This window comes from Euphorbia lathyris, chromosome 7 (assembly GCF_963576675.1).
Source record: "Euphorbia lathyris chromosome 7, ddEupLath1.1, whole genome shotgun sequence".
Classification (NCBI taxonomy): domain Eukaryota; kingdom Viridiplantae; phylum Streptophyta; class Magnoliopsida; order Malpighiales; family Euphorbiaceae; genus Euphorbia; species Euphorbia lathyris.
The window spans coordinates 7,666,765-7,682,823 of record NC_088916.1 but is presented as its reverse complement, the minus strand read 5'-3'; the positions used below and the strand labels follow the sequence as shown (position 1 = coordinate 7,682,823).

Sequence of the window (16,059 nt, the reverse complement as noted above, 5' to 3'; positions counted from 1 at the left end):
TATTATTGTCCTTTGCTTTCCTAATACCCAGACCCCCAGAATCTTTAGGCTGGCAAACCTCACTCCAAGGCACAAGATGGATCTTCCTGCCCTCCGCAGCTTCCCCCCACAGGAACCTACGGTTAATCTTGTCAAGATCATTAAGCACAGGATCCGGAAGCTTACAAGCCTGCATGATGTGATTGGGAGCAGCACAATTAACAGATTGAATTAACGTGAGGCGGCCAGCGAGAGACAGAGTCTTGGCTTTCCAAGTGGCACACTTCGAATTAGCTTTATCCAAAGTCTCTTTGAAGGAGCCTTTAGACACATGCTCACTATGGAGGGGAACGCCCAGATACTTCCCAAGAGAATCAGTAAGAGGAATACTTGAGAGATCACTTAATCTCTTACAGACTCTCTGATTCATATTCTTAGAGCACATCATCCTAGATTTCTGGATATTAAGCTTCTGCCCAGAGGCCGAACAAAAACAATCCAGAATATCCATAATGACTCTCAACTGCTCCTCATTACCCTCAAGAAAGATAAGGACATCATCTGCAAAGAATAAGTGAGTCACCTGGGGACAGAAGCTGTTGATCGCCACAGGGTGGAAACTCCCATTATCAATCGCATCCTGAATCAGGTGAGAGAGCCTCTCCATAGCAATAACAAAAAGGAAAGGGCTCATAGGATCCCCCTGACGGATTCCTCTGCCCGGGGAAAATTCCTCCGACATATCCCCATTGACCATAACTTGAAACACAGGAGAAGAAATACATACCTTAATTAAACTTCTCCAGCTGTCCGGGATTCTAGCTCTCTCAAGGCTCTCCATCAAGAAATCCCAATTAATTCGATCATAGGCCTTCTCTAAATCCAGCTTCAGAGCCACAATGCCTTTCCTCCCCTTCCTAATCTTCATCGTGTGGACCATCTCTTGGGCGATCACCACATTATCCATCATTTGTCTACCAGGCACAAAGCTACCCTGATTCTGACAAATGATCGCAGGAAGAATGCCACGGATTCTATTAGCCACAATCTTTGTAACAGTTTTGTAAAGAACATTACAAAGACTGATAGGTCTCATATGCAAAAAGGAAGAAGGCTTATCAATCTTAGGAATCAGAACCAGGAGGGTTCTATTAACCAGCTCAATATCCTTCGAACCACTGAACACCCCCAAGACAAAATTATAGATGCCTTCCTTCACTACATCCCAATGCTTATGGTAAAAGCCCGCCGGAAGACCATCAATCCCAGGAGCTTTAGAAGCCCCAATGCTGAAGATAGCTTGGTCAATCTCTTTTCGGGAAATAGGTTGAAAGGCCTCCTGACTACAATCCTCACTGATTAAAGGAAATGTAGCAATAGAGTGAGCCCTCTCCAAAAGAACAGGTTCCTCTTTGAACAGCTCTCTGTAGAAATCCAGGGCTAAGTTCCGAATAACCTCATCTTCATAAACCCAATCACCATTAGAATCCTTAATGGCCTCAATTCTATTTCTCTGCCTTCTGATCAGGGTAGAGAGATGGAAGTATTTGGTATTACGATCCCCATCTCTAATCCAGGACTTCCGAGACTTCTGGAACCAAAGGAACTCCTCCTGCCTAAGCACAGCCTCCAGCTCCTTCTGAAGGGTTCTGAGGAGGCCCTCAAGGCTATGATCAAACCTCCCCTCCAACCTGCGTTGAATGCCCTCCATCCTCTTTAATAACTTGTTCTTCCTTCTGATAATATGCCCAAACACATTCCTATTCCACCCCTGCACCTTATTCCTGAACCCTTCAGCAGCTTGCAGTACATACGAATGAGGTCTCCAACTCTCATGAACGAACTCTTTAAACTTAGGATGGGACTCCCAAGCTAACTGATACCGGAACGGTCTCTTACCCCTAGGATGCTTACCTCTCAAAAGTCTAAACAAAATAGGACAATGATCCGAATGACGGAACGGGAGGTTCAACACAGAGCACTCGGGGAAGGAAGTTAGAGCTAAAACATTAGCGTAGACTTTGTCCAATCGAACAAAAGTATTATTACGCTTCCAAGTGAATTTATGACCAGAAGCCCCCAGATCGGAAAGCCCACATAAATCCATACTATTCTTGTGATGCAGACAGCGATTAACATAATGATTGGATCCCCCTCTCTGATCACTCATAAAGGCGATATCATTGAAGTCACCCGCCACAAACCAGGGCTCCGAAATGCTGACACTCATAGAATAGAGAACCTCCCAGAGCCGTTTTCGATTAGACAAGATAGGGTCAGCATACACAAGGGTAATAAAAAAGGAAGTATTGCCGGAAATACTCACTTTACAATGAATGAACTGCTTATCCATGCTAAGAATATCAAAATGAATCCGATCTGGCCTCCAAAAAAGCCAAATCCCCCCAGCCCGGCCAGTTGCCTCCGATCTAACACAGTGCCAGTTCTTAAACTTCTTAACCACCTCATCTGCTTTCTCACCACTAATCTTAGTTTCCAAAAGAGCAAAACAAGATGGATTAAACTGCTTAATAAGATCATTAATATGGATACGGGTAGCCTTGCTAGCCGCACCCCTAACATTCCAAAATAACAAATCCATAGAAAGGAGGACAACTGACCACACCCCTACCCTAAGCTAGGTATTTACTAGGGGCTCCTGAGAGCCTTACCGAGGTACCCCCGGGCCCCCTCTTATCTGGAAACGCCAAAGTGTTAAGGCCACTTTTTTGTTTTCCTTTAAGCTTTTTCATATTAGTTTTGTTAACTCCCATAGATTTCCCAATCCCAGGATCAATACCATGAACAGGAATACTAACCTCATTTGAATTCTTCATCCTTCTAGCTGCAAGGGTCAGGGTCCCCCCCTGGGCTTCATCCTTAGAGACAAAAAGCGGGTTCACAGATTCAACCACCTTCTCGACTGGATCTACAGACTCTAATCCTGGATTACTCTCATCCATATGATTCTCATCTTGGTCTGACTCTTGAACTTCCTCAATCATCAGGGCCCCAAATCTGGACCCAGGCAAGGCTACTGAAGAAACCCCAGCCTCCTTTCTAGCTTTGAGGACAGGCTTCTCCTTGACATTTGGAATAACAGTAGCTTTAGGAGAAAGGGACTTAGAATTTGTGTTGATATCAGGAGGACGATTGTGAACCACTGCATGTTGATTCCTACGTCTAGCGGGCCTCTTTGCCACCATCCAGGGACCAAAGTTCCCTTCATACCCCTGGTTCCCTCCAGTAATCCGCACACTACTCTCAACCCTCTCTATAACAACCCTCTCCCTTTTAGGGCAACCCTCCTGAGAATGACCATACATGCCACAATCATAACATATGTTATGTAAACCTTCATACTCAATAAAGAACACTTTATCCTGAACATAGAACTTAGAAAGTAAAGGTTTAGCCAGATCAACATCTATACATACCCTAGCAAACTTACCCCTAATGGCCCCAATTGTAGTCTTGTCCACATGGTGGACCTTACCAACCAAACCTCCTATTTTACTCAGAAAGTTTTCACTGTAGTACTCAATGGGAAGGCCCGGGAATCTTACCCAAGTCAAGATCCTGTTAACCGAACAGTCGTGAGGATTAAAATTAGGAACCCAAGGCCTTAAGGCCAAAACATGATTGGAAATGATATATGGGCCTCCCTTGATAACCGAATTATAATCCTTAACCCTAGTAAATTTAATGACATAGTAGTCATTTTCCAGGTCAGTAATACTGACTTTACCTTTCCTTGCCCACTGCGCTTGTATTCTTTGGGCAAAATAGTTAAAACTAATTCGCTTACCCAGGACAGTAACAATCAAAGACACCTTCCACTTCTCTCTAAGCTCACGCTTCTCTGCAGCGGAAAGTCTAATGACCGGACAGAGAGGATCCTCCTGGCCATTATCTTCCTCATCAGAATCCGAGAACATATCATCAGAATCTCCCACCATTAAAACTTCCTCTAAAACCGGCTCTTCCTCAGCCACCCCCATGACCGTGTCCTTCCAAGAGTTTTTACCAATCTCGCTCATCTGAACCCTACGTCTGGGGGAGACCGTCTTCCCATGAGCTACTCCTACAACACCCACCCTTCCCGAATTATTAGAAACATCCAGACCCGAGGCAGCCTGCCTCCCCGTCGTAGCCCCTGCCTGCCCCTCACAGCCCGGAGGAGAGGATCCCGTGCAAGGCACTGCGCCGACAGCCCCAGCCCACTGCCCGACCGAGGAGCCGGCAGCGCCTGGGCAGTGCCCGGCACTATCGGCGCATAGCCCTGCGCCAGGCACCCCCGGCCCCACTTCTCCCCTCGAGATTGGGGGAGCCTTGCCCCCGGCATCAGAAAACCCAGCCGCCCGTATCTCCCATTGATCCGCACCCAGCCGCGACAACCTTGTCGAATCTGCCGCTTGTGGATCGCAAAGATCCGTCCCCAGCCGCACGGGCGGCGCCCGCGAGAACCCTGCCGACGCACCATCCATGCCCACGAGATCCCTACCGACGCCCCTGGATTCCCCTGCCTCCACCCCGCCAAGCGCCCCGCCCCGATCTACACCAGGTGCACGCTCGCCGCCAACAAAACTTGCCTCACCCTTCTCGCCCCAAACCACCAGGCCACCGCCCCCTTCCTTGCCGCAAATCCCCTCCAGATCCGACCCCCCCTCGCCGGCCACAGCCCCCCTCTCCCTAGATCTATCCCTAACACGCTTTACCATGAACCCTAGCCGAGAGAGAGAGAGAGAGAGAGAGGAGATAGATCTAAAAGAGAGAAAAAGATCTAAAAGAGAGAAAAAGATATAAAAGAGAGAAATAGATCTGAGAGAGAGAGGATAGATCTAAAAGAGAGAAAAAAGATCTAAAAGAGAGAAATAGATCTGAGAGAGAGAAGATAGATCTCAAAATTCTCCATCTTCATAAAAATTCTTCACCATGACAACAGATCTGAGAGAGAGAAGCCAGATCTGAAAAAGAGAAGATAGATCTAAAAGAGAAAGAAAGATCTAAAAGAGAAGAGATAGATCTCAAAACTCTCAATCTTCATAAAAATTCTTCACCATGACAACAGATCTGAGAGAGAGAAGACAAAATCAAGTCTTATAATTATGCCTAAGTTTACAAAATCAAGCCTTATAATTATGCCTATAATCAAGCCCTATAATTATGCCTAATACAAATCAATCAATAATATATTTCTTAAATAATAATAGGGTGTTTCCCACTCATAGATAATTTCAATAGTTTTTTTTTAATATTTTATAATTTAGTTTGAATTCTTAATATATATTACTATATAGAGGCATAGTTTCTAAATGTGTGACTTGAAAAGTGTATAACAAATAACATTTGAGAGGTTATTCCTATTTATAACCGGACCCAAGTTGGGACCGAGTTTTTTTATAACAAAATAGAGATTATTCCTATATAGAGTATTTCTATAAAGAGGTTTTACTGTATTGGCTAATTTGTAATTTGTTTTGGTAAAACTTGTTTCAAAAAGTCCAAAGTCCAAACAAAGCCGGCCTCCTGAGTCGATTCGATCGACCGTCATTCATTTCGAATGAGTCCATTCCATAGCAGTCTCCACTAGAAAATATTTCGAGAATTGAAGGTCAATCATAATACTGGGTATGTATTAATAATGGATGCTTCGTCTCTATGTGATCCAACCTCTAATCAAATCCCTATCGACCTCTTCGTCTCCAAAAAGCATCCAGGCCTCTCACGCGGTGATCTTGGTTTCGCTGATTCCTGTGGGAATTTACTTTTCAGGGTTAAAATCATCTCATCAAGGCACTCCTCATCTCGTAAGTGGGCAGTGATTAATCAATTGGGAACCACTCTCATCTCCATTCATCGCCGACCTGTGAGTTATTCTGTTTCTCTTTATTATATCTTAACTTCAATTTTTACTTGTTTGAACTACGCTTGTTGAATATTGAGTACTTGTAATCATGTTTGCTGGATAGTTAGCAAATTCAGTTTTAGAGTGACTTTTTCAAAAGTTTTGCTTGTTATCCAGAATTTGAATTGACTTGATATGTGTGATTTGAGGATTAAGCTGGTCAATTTGGGGTTTCAACTTGGCTGATTGGTGTATAGGGTATCAATTTGGGAGTAAATCGCACAGATGGTCATATATATGAGGCAATGTTCAATAATGTTAGTTTGTGTCAATAAAATCTTTCATAATCACATTGAACCTATGTTCTCTGCAACTCCCTCTTCTTCAGTAGGGTTTTCGCTTCTCGTGTGTTTCTGTTTCAGTTTATATGTTTACGGGATAAGGTACCAAAATAGTCTCTGAGCTCCCACTTATAAAACAACACAATTTCAGTCTCAATGTTTGTCAAATGCTACAACTAAAGTTTCCATTATTGAGGGATTTAATTGTAACATTGACATACGTTGAGACTGAAATTGTAATGTTTTGTAAGTGTAGACTAAATTGCCTCTTCTCTAAAAACCTTGAGGCTATTTTGGTATCTTATCCCTATTTTTATGGAATTAAAGTTTCGTGGTGTCTGTTTCAGTTGTCGTTTCTGTGCAACGTAGATTGAACTTTTCCAGCCACCCTCTCACTAGAATTGTTGTTGGCTTGATACTTAAATTAAGTGATCCATTCCACGTAACCGCTACATAAATTCACTTAAAGTAGTATACAATTTGTTCCATCCCTATCTCTCTAAGAAAATATATAATTTTAATAGTCGGAGTTAGCTTTTAGGGTTAAATGGAGTATCCATATGGAACGAATGATTTGAATAAGCGTTCATGTCTGCAATTTTGGTGAAATAGTATCCAGAAAATGTTCAATGTGACTTTATTGGTACAATATCAAAGATGTGTTATTTTATTGATACAAAATGAACTTTTGTGATCTTACCGAAACATTGTCCAAACATGTGTGACCTTTGTGTGATTTACACATCAATTTGGCAAGAAATAGCCCTGTCATTTTGGATTAATTCTGATAAAATTTGCCAATTTGTGGACTAAATTGATAGTTGAAGTTCAATTTAAGGTAAATTCATATCCTGAGTTGATTTGGTGGCAAATTAATCCTGGAACCAAGTTGAAGGGCCAAAGCAACCATCTACCTGTGTGGTTGATCTATTTTGCATAGAAACAGAAATGGAAACGGACACTCGGAAATGTTATTTCTAAAAAAATATAGCTAGAAAATAGGAACGGAAACAGAAACGGACATGAAACTCGAAAACACTAACGCTACTGAAGAAGAGTTTCCATGACCGATTAAGTGCAAAACAATAGATATGATTCAATAGCTTTGGACATAAGTGATGATATGTATTTGTTGTTTGTAGAATGGAAATTGGCATTGTTATAAAGGGGATAGTGAAGGGGAGAAGGAACTGGTATTCAAAGTTCAAAGAACAGTGAATGAGTTTTGTAGAACTGAGCTTGAAGTCTCTTTTGTCAAAGAAAGTTCAGGAGAATTTACTTCAGATTTGAAGGTGAAAGGTTGTGTTTTCCAGAGATCCTTCACAATCTATGCGGAAAATTCCGTCATAGCTCAGGTAGCTATTTCTTATGCTTACTCTTATCTTTAATCTTTGTGACATTATTGCACCAAGGAAAACATTGAGTATTTGATTAAGCGCGCCCAAACGCGTTAAGGGTATTTTAAGCCTTCTCATCAAGTATTGAAAATGTGAATTACCTGTATTTTGAAATGATTATCTCCCTTTCATCACACTTCTTTCATCCCAGACAATTCGTTCAATTTTCCCCTTTTCGCTGCTGTTCAATATTCATGCATCCCATCTACATCCTAATATGTGAATGTTCATATGTTACTTCTTCTAACCATAGAAGTTGTTGGTCATGGTTGCTTATTAGATGAACTACTGCTGCCCTCTGCACCGTCTCAATGCCTAATTTCTAACTGTTAGTGACTGAAGCTATACTGTTTCAATGTATTTGATTTACGTTGGATATTGTCCATCCCAAGTTCCAACCTATGTTGCACGGACACTCCTCTAGCGTGCATTTTGTGTCTGTTTCTTGTCCGTATCCATTTTCGTTTGAAGGCCATTTTATGTTTCCTGTGTCCATGTCCGTTTCAGAGTCCGTGCCACATAGGTCCTAACTTTAAGAGCAAGAACGTATTTACCAGGTGTGGACATCTTTAATGGTAGAAACTGCTCCATTTGATTTCTTCTTCTATCACTATTATGCTGTTGCTTTTCTATGACTATGAGAAAAGCCATTGTCATCTATTCACTTTTTTCGGGGAAAAAGTATTTGTACCCTTTACTTTGAACATTTTGTCACTTAAGCCCTTGAAATTTTATTTTCCAATATTTGGTCCTTTTGCTTTTATTTGTTTACGTATTTAGTACTTGTTGAACAGTTTCATTGTGCATTCGCCGCCTAATGTTGCTTGAAACTGTATATATATGATGATTGCCTATGACCCAAAAAACGTTGGCGTTTCAATGTCACATCCAATGTCAGTGATTTGATTAACCAATTTTGTTTGATCTTTCATGTTTCTTTTCAGAAAAAAAGAAGTAATCTACGAAATAACAGTATTAATCATAACCACAATCCAAATTCAACTCCCATACTGATTTAACTGATCATATATAGCAACAAGTGTCTTATCAGATAATGATACATTGGTGTATCTATAACTATGCTGTACAGAAGCTCTTCCCCAATAGTGTTTCTGCATTTCTTGTCCGTTTCTTTTCGGTTCCCATTACTGTTTCATAGCTATATATTTTTTTTTTGGAAAGAACGGTTTCCGTTTCTATAACAATTTGTTAACAAAGACTGTTTTGTTGTTTACACAGGGGAGTCTGATGTACAAGCTTCACCAGATTTTGGTTCGACGGAGCGCATTTCGGCTAACCATATTTCCAGGATCTCTGGATCATTCACTTGTTGTGGCTTTGGTTGTGATTTTTTTGGATGGATGAAAATAATCAAGTCAAAGAAAAACAAATACAAGGTAAACCTGTTACATTGTCCTTTTTTTCCCTTTTTCTTGGGGAAAAAAAAAACTAAATACATAAAATCATATAAGATCAGTTCTTACTGATTTTCATGTATATATCATATTATATAGAGGCGAATCTGATATTTAATATTGGTTTACTGAAGACTCAAATTGTTCCGTCAGCGAAAAATTGGTCTTAAACTTGCACAGTTTTGTACACGGGAGCTAAATCCGTTCTCCCTCAATAATTATAGGTCTAATTTTGTACCTTATATCAAGGATTATTACCACATGTTGTTGATCTTGTATTATTTCGGTCTTGTTTAACATACGTAACACTTGTTGTGCATATAATCAAGGAGAAATTACCCTTTATGCCTTCTTTTCAAGTTTCATTCCATATAATGTCAAGGTCTAATACATCCTCAGCATCCCAAGTTGTCCAAAAACCGCAACCGACTCCTGAGCTTCAAATTGTTATAACTAATCCCCGCAACTTAAATAAGTTAATATTTGTGATTTTGAGAGTTTTTTGTTTTTTTTTTTTGCCATTTTGTTTATGTATCAGTAGATTAATTAGATGTAGCAACCGATATTTTGGACCTTTTTTTTTTCTGATGTAATATTACGTTGAATGCCTTTTTGGGTTGAGGGCTTATTTGTTCCGAATAAGCAACTTGAGAGGTTATGTGTCCAAATAAACAAATTGAGGGGGTAAGTTGTAACCTTTTGAAGTTCAGATGTCAGTTGCAGTTGCAGTTTCCGGACAATTTGGAGTGTTGATGTATTAGGCCTAATATCAATCTCTTTTCTTAAATACTATATGTTATATCTTAAATATCTTTTCTTATCTTTCATGTCTAAAATACCTTCTTTTTCTTTGTTTTTTTTATTTTCTTTACCATTATTGCATTTTTCTTAAATCTCTTTTGTTTTTTTTTTTTGTTCATTTAATCGTATGAAATGGCTAAATTGCCTACATTTTCAATTTTTGTTGTCCATTTCGTCCACTTTCATACACTTTCAGACATTTTCATACTCTTTCAATCACTTTCACATGTTATATAGTGTTTACTTTTTATTGGTTTTGTTGGTTTTAAACTCGTGTAAAACTGCATTTGAACTTGTTGAGCAATGAAGCTTCTTTCTTCTTTTGGTGAACAAGGAAAAAAATAATCACGTTTCTTTAGCCGCTAGAATATTCAAAGTCACGTCATAAGAATAATCAGAAAATACATAATAACTGCAAATGGTTTTTACATCTTGATGATTTATAAGGTTCATTGCTAGCTATATGTGATACCTTCCATCCTTGTTCAAAACCAAGGTCGTTTAGGCATTCGAAATTAAGAATCCGTTCCTATTTTTTTCCGATTAGTTCTTTTTGGCTCTCCATCCGATATTTAGCTATCTTGGCACCGCTTAGCCGCCGCGTAAGCGATGATAAAGAAAAACATTTTTCTTACTTTATTATAATTCATTTTTGAATCTTGTTATATGGTTATTTGTTTGAGTTTTTTCATGGTTGATGTTTGCACATTTTAAAGATATATTTTATAACTATATGCAGTTTTCTATATTAAATTATGGGATAAGGTGTAAAAATACTCCTAATGTTTACATTCATGAGCAATTTTACTTATAAAGTGGACAAGTTGGATCATGGGATGGACAAACTTATGGGTTGAAGCGGACTCCTCCTATGTGGTAAACCTCCTACGGATGAAATCCTTGGATGCCCTTTGGTGCCTCAGACGAGACTGGGCCCACTGCTTATATCAATGTGACAACATGAATCTAATCGTCTCCCACATCTTCCGGGAAGGTAATCAGGCGGCAGACGCCCTTGCACGGTTTGGAACCTCGGTACCCGATATACGTTGGTGGCATTCATGCCCGGCGATGTGCAGTAGCGCTGTTTTTGCAGACTTATGTAATATTGCTCACCTTGGGTTTTCTTAATTTTCCTGTTTTTCCTTTCTTTCTTTCCTTTTGCCCCCTTTGTACTCTTTGATTTTTATTAATATATTCTTCGGGTTTTGTGGAGTTTGGCAGGTGGGGTGCCGACCTAGTCGGGATGTCTCCTCCCTCTCTCCGCATCGTCCCCATTTTTATTCAAAAAAAAAACATGAAAATTTTAAAAACAATATTGTATTTTGTACGAATTAGACAAAAAAAAAATTCAAATATTTTGACCAAATTTAAAAATATTAATTTTCAATTCTATTATTTCACAAAAAAAAATATGATTTTTTTTTAAAAAAAAAAAATCAACTTACATGCAATTGGTGTAAAATAAAGAACAAAATATTTGTATTTTATAATAATGTCTGAAATTGAATCAACTCACTAATATTAGGAGTAAAATTGTTTTTGGTCGTTAGGGGTAAAATTGCACATCCCAAACTTTTCGCTCCCACCGGCTGGCCGGCTGATGGAAATAGTTTGACTATTGGAGATATTCGAGCTTGCCTTTCTGACAAGCGATACTTGATACAAATCAAGATCAGGTGAAAACCAAGCCATCTTCCAACAAGCGATACTTGATACAAATCAAGATCAGGTGAAAACCAAGCCATCTTCCAAATGAATTTTAAACGTTAAGGGTTAAATTGCTTCTGCTTATAAATTTAGGGGTATTTTTATACCTTATTCTTTAAATTCTTTTATATTATTATTTTTAAACAGTATACTATATATTTTTTTTTATTGAATTCATATACCAATTATAAAAATATAAATTTAATTAATCCCTACCAAGAAACGGTCATAAAAGGGGAAGATAAGTTCAATTACAAATGAATTTCGTTTCCTTTTTAAAATTTAGCCTAAACTTAGTGAAAATAGTAAAGAATAAATATTAATCATATCAGTAAATGAGCTGTTATTAGTCCATGGTTGCAATTTGTAAAAAGGGTAAAGTGAATCAAAATTTTGTGCTTTCATATTTTGTCAAACTAGTATCTATAAATTTTTTTTATCCAATGATGTGGTTTTTCGCTTTACTAAAAACGACTTCAAATGATATTCTAAGCAACTTTAATTCTTCAACTTTTTAATTTTGAGGTCATTTAGATATTGTTTAATGAAAAAAAAGAGAAATTGAGCGTTTAGAGAAAAAAAGCTCTGAAAATTATGATTCTTGAAAATAAAAAATTTTGTTTACTAAACAATTTTAAATCTTGAAATTTTTCATTTTGAGGTTGTTAACGGTTATCTTTTATCAAACTAAAAAATTATGGTTTGGACAATTTTTTTTATTTTATTTTTACAGATACTAGTTTGACAAAAAGTGAAAGCACAAGGATGTTTTTATTTTAAACTTTACCCTAATAAAAAATACCATCCCTATGCATATTGTAATGAATTTATTAAGAAGGGATTTGACGAAACTACTCTTTTATACTCCTCATTTTTTTCCCGAAAGGCTAATAAAATATTTAAATAGATTATTAGAACTGTTAATTTATGCTTAATAGTTTTTTTTTTCTAAAACTGTAGTTAATTAGAATTGTTAACATTAATATTAAACCACTTCCTTACAATGGTAAATTTTTTAAAAAAATTCAAAAGTGCATTTCTATGCAAAATGTCCTCAAAAAAACTAAATAATAATCCTTAAACAACATATAAAAACATTAAAAAAAAATACTATCAAATAGTAATTTTTTTTTTTGAGATATGATTGGATGTTTTTATTAAAGTAACTGCTGAATACAAGAAGGAATAGAGTATTAAAGCTAACTCCAGGAACAATTGGTGAATGTGCAGAGTTTTGTGATGAAGCCACAAAAATTTTGTTCTACTTATGTTTGGAATTTTGACTGAATAAGAAAATCGCATTGTCATGACTAGAAACTTCATGTAGCTCATTCTTTCCATCCTTTGTTAAAAGCTCCATAAAAGTATTAGAGTTGTTTAAACTGCTGTGTTTGGATCCATCAATCTCTCATTGTCATGACTAGAAACTTCATGTAACTCATTCCTTTCAGCCTTCATCAAAAGCTCCATAAAAGTATTAGAGTTGTTTAAACTACTGTATTTGGATCCATCAATCTCATTGTCATGACTAGAAACTTCGTGTAACTCATTCCTTTCAGCCTTCATCAAAAGCTTCATAAAAGTATTAGAGCTGTTTAAACTACGGTGTTTGGATCCATCAATCTGATCTGTTTTTGGGTTGTTATCTGGGAATAATTCTTTTCTCTCACGAGTTTGAGAGACTGGTGGATCCGCAAAAGTTTTGCAATACTGATTTCTTGAGTTTTGGGTGGATAAGAAAGTCACATTGTCATGACCATGACCATGACTAGGAACTTCATGTAGCTCCTTTCTTTCGGCCTTCATCAAAAGCTCCATAAAAGTATTAGAACTAGAACTGTTTAAACCATTGTGTTTTGATCCATCGATTTGATTTGCTTCTGTAGCATTTTCTGATGAAAGCACATAATTGTTGCCATACTCATATCTGGAGTTTTGAGTGGATAAGAAAGTCTCATTGCCATGACTACGAACTTCTTGTAGCTCATTCCTTTCGGCCTTCATCAAAAGCTCCATAAAAGTATCAGAGCTGGTAAGATCCATCAATTTGATATGTGTCTGAGTTGTTATATGAGAATAATTCTTCTCTATCACCAATTTGCAGAGCTTTCTAATAAAAGCGAAAGAGAACGAAATAGAAATAAACAACTGATGCAATATTATTTATAATCTGAAATTATAAATATAAGAAGAATATTCTAATACTTTCAACTTTTGGATGAACAAAGAAGGACAGTAGAATGAACTATTGAGATCTGTCACGAAAATAGTCTCCGTAAGACAGAATTTTCCCTCTAGAGAGTAATCGTCACCCAGAGTTCAACAACAAGGTAGAGCAAACTCTATCATATGCAGATAAGCTATCAGCGGAACAAGAAGAACTGAAAGCATAGAGAAAACAAAAAATGCAAGGAGCATGAACAAATTTGTAAGAGAAAAAAATTGTCTTTATATGTAAAGTCTACTACCAAAATGCAAAGAATTTTCATTCAAATAAAGGTCTAAAAAGTGGTGAAACTCTTAGCCTAGTGGTTGAGAGCTTACCTATGTCTTGGGAGGTCATGGGTTCGAATCACATCCGGATCTGGTGGGAATTTTTCTTTTTTCTTTAATGTAAGCGCATTGTGCGCAATTTTAAAAATAAAATAAAATAAAGGTCTAAAAAAAATTGTCTTAACATTAATTAATCAATTACACATGAATTAATATTGTTAATGAAAAAGAAAACATTTTAAATATTAATTTGTTAATTAAACATGAATTAATATTGTTAATGCCAAATAAAACATGTAACATTAATGCTCAATTAAACACGAATTAATATTGTTAATCAATTAATCACGAATTAATATTGTTAATGGACTCTAATATGGTTATATACGAGGTTTTATTCCTTTTTATCTTTTTGTTTTTTCCTTTAATATAATGCTATATGTTTTTATTTAAAAAAATATTGTATATAAAAAAGGACAAGGGTCAAATTTGATTCTAACATATAAAATTGTAGAAATTTAACCATAACATTTTGTTAGACATATCATGTTTGTCTTTTATAGCTGAAAAGTAGCATTTTATAAAAGCGGAGAATCTCTGCTTTTTGGAAAAGCAGATTTTTCCAACAACAAACAGCAAACCATAACAACAAACAATAAATAGTAGGTAAACTAAACGGGCCCTAAGGACTCACCAAAACCACCTAGGATCGATTATAGATTCATGAACAAGTTTGATTATAATGTTCATGAACACGCTTGTGAGCAAGCTTGGTTAAATTATTATTTTAATAATAATATTTCTATAAAGGGGAAAATGTAAAATAACATAGTTTTGTATAACATTTAGTTTTGTAGGTTTCAAAACTACGTAGTTTTATGTTAAAAAAATTCAAATCAACATAATTAATCAGTTGTTCACGAGTGAAGCTCATAAACTCAATTAACGAGCTGCTTGTGAACAACTCACGAATAGAATGTTGAGCTCGAGCACAAGGTCATCAATTTTCTGATGAATAGAGTATGAACGGGCCAAAACTCGGCTCGGCTAGATTACAGTCCTAAAACCACCTCCTTGGAGAATTACTTTCATTGGGAGAGAATCAGAATTCTAACCTTGAGGAGTTGAAGCGGTTTTTGGACAAAGATGCAACTTCTAAGCTGTAGGAATTGAGGGTTAATGGTACTAGTGGTTAGTGAAGTCAATTTAAAAGTCATTTCGGCTCTTTCAAACAGAAAAAAAAGGTAATGCTATTTGGATAGAAAAAATTAGGATAGAATAGATAGAATTGAAAAAGATTACTAATATAACCCTATTAGTCATCTTTTTCAATTCTATCTATTCTATCATAACTTTTTCTATCCAAATGTCTTTATCGAAAAAAAACATTTAAATAGTGATATGATAGTAACATTTGGAATAATTAACTTTCGGAGAAATACAAAAATAAATATAAAAATATGTGTGTTTCATTGATTTGGAAGTAAAAATATGTGTTTTATTATTATTATTAGGCAAAAAGCATCATTAGGCTTCTGATCTTTCATTTTTTGGTTCATTAAGCCCTTGATCTTTTATTTGGATATATTAAGCCCCTGATCATTTATTTTTGGTCTCATTAACCCCTTGATGACCAAATTAGTAAGTTGTGAACATAAAATTCGGTTAATAGACTGTTATTCATTGTACCTGCATTCGAAATTTGTATTTTTAACTGTTTGAAATCAGTTTCGGATGTGTAATGTATCTATAGAAAAACTGTACAAACCTTAATTCAAAGTGTAAAAAATATTTTTTTTAATAGTTTCAAATACAAATGAAGTTAATAGCGTATTTTTAACAGAATTAGATATTCACAACTTACTAATTTGGTCATCAAGGGGTTAATGAGACCAAAAATAAATGATCAAGGACTTAATGTATCCAAATAAAAGATTAACGGCTTAATGAACCAAAAAATAAAAGATCATAGGCCTAATAATGCTTTTTGCCTTATTATTATTATTATTATTATTATTTGCAAAATAGGACAGATGCTTTATACAGTGAGCAAAATAAAAGAATCTGTTGGATGC

At 36.6% G+C, this 16,059-nt stretch overlaps 1 protein-coding gene across 3 annotated transcripts; it reads left to right on the top strand.

Moving 5' to 3' along the window:
- Positions 1 to 5,502: 5,502 nt before the first annotated feature.
- LOC136201238 (protein LURP-one-related 7) lies at positions 5,503 to 11,016 on the top strand. Of its 3 annotated transcripts, none has more exons than XM_065991859.1 (4): positions 5,503 to 5,848; positions 7,311 to 7,523; positions 8,805 to 8,962; positions 10,521 to 11,016. In XM_065991859.1, the coding sequence occupies exons 1-3, from the start codon at positions 5,624 to 5,626 to the stop codon at positions 8,928 to 8,930; spliced, it is 564 nt and encodes a 187-aa protein (XP_065847931.1). In that variant the 5' UTR covers positions 5,503 to 5,623; the 3' UTR covers positions 8,931 to 8,962; positions 10,521 to 11,016. The 3 variants fall into 3 exon arrangements, with proteins under 3 accessions (XP_065847931.1, XP_065847932.1, XP_065847930.1); XM_065991860.1 differs by having other exon boundaries at positions 10,598 to 11,015; XM_065991858.1 differs by lacking the exon at positions 10,521 to 11,016 and having other exon boundaries at positions 8,805 to 9,222.
- The last annotated feature ends 5,043 nt before the right edge of the window (positions 11,017 to 16,059 follow it).

What these genes read in the sequence shown, in the direction of transcription:
- LOC136201238 (XM_065991859.1), top strand. Translation starts at nt 5,624, where the DNA reads ATGGATGCTTCGTCTCTATGTGATCCAACCTCTAATCAAATCCCTATC. An exon ending in TCTCCATTCATCGCCGACCT is followed by an intron (nt 5,849 to 7,310) that starts GTGAGTTATTCT and finishes TGTTGTTTGTAG; the next exon opens with AATGGAAATTGGCATTGTTA. An exon ending in AAAATTCCGTCATAGCTCAG is followed by an intron (nt 7,524 to 8,804) that starts GTAGCTATTTCT and finishes TTGTTTACACAG; the next exon opens with GGGAGTCTGATGTACAAGCT.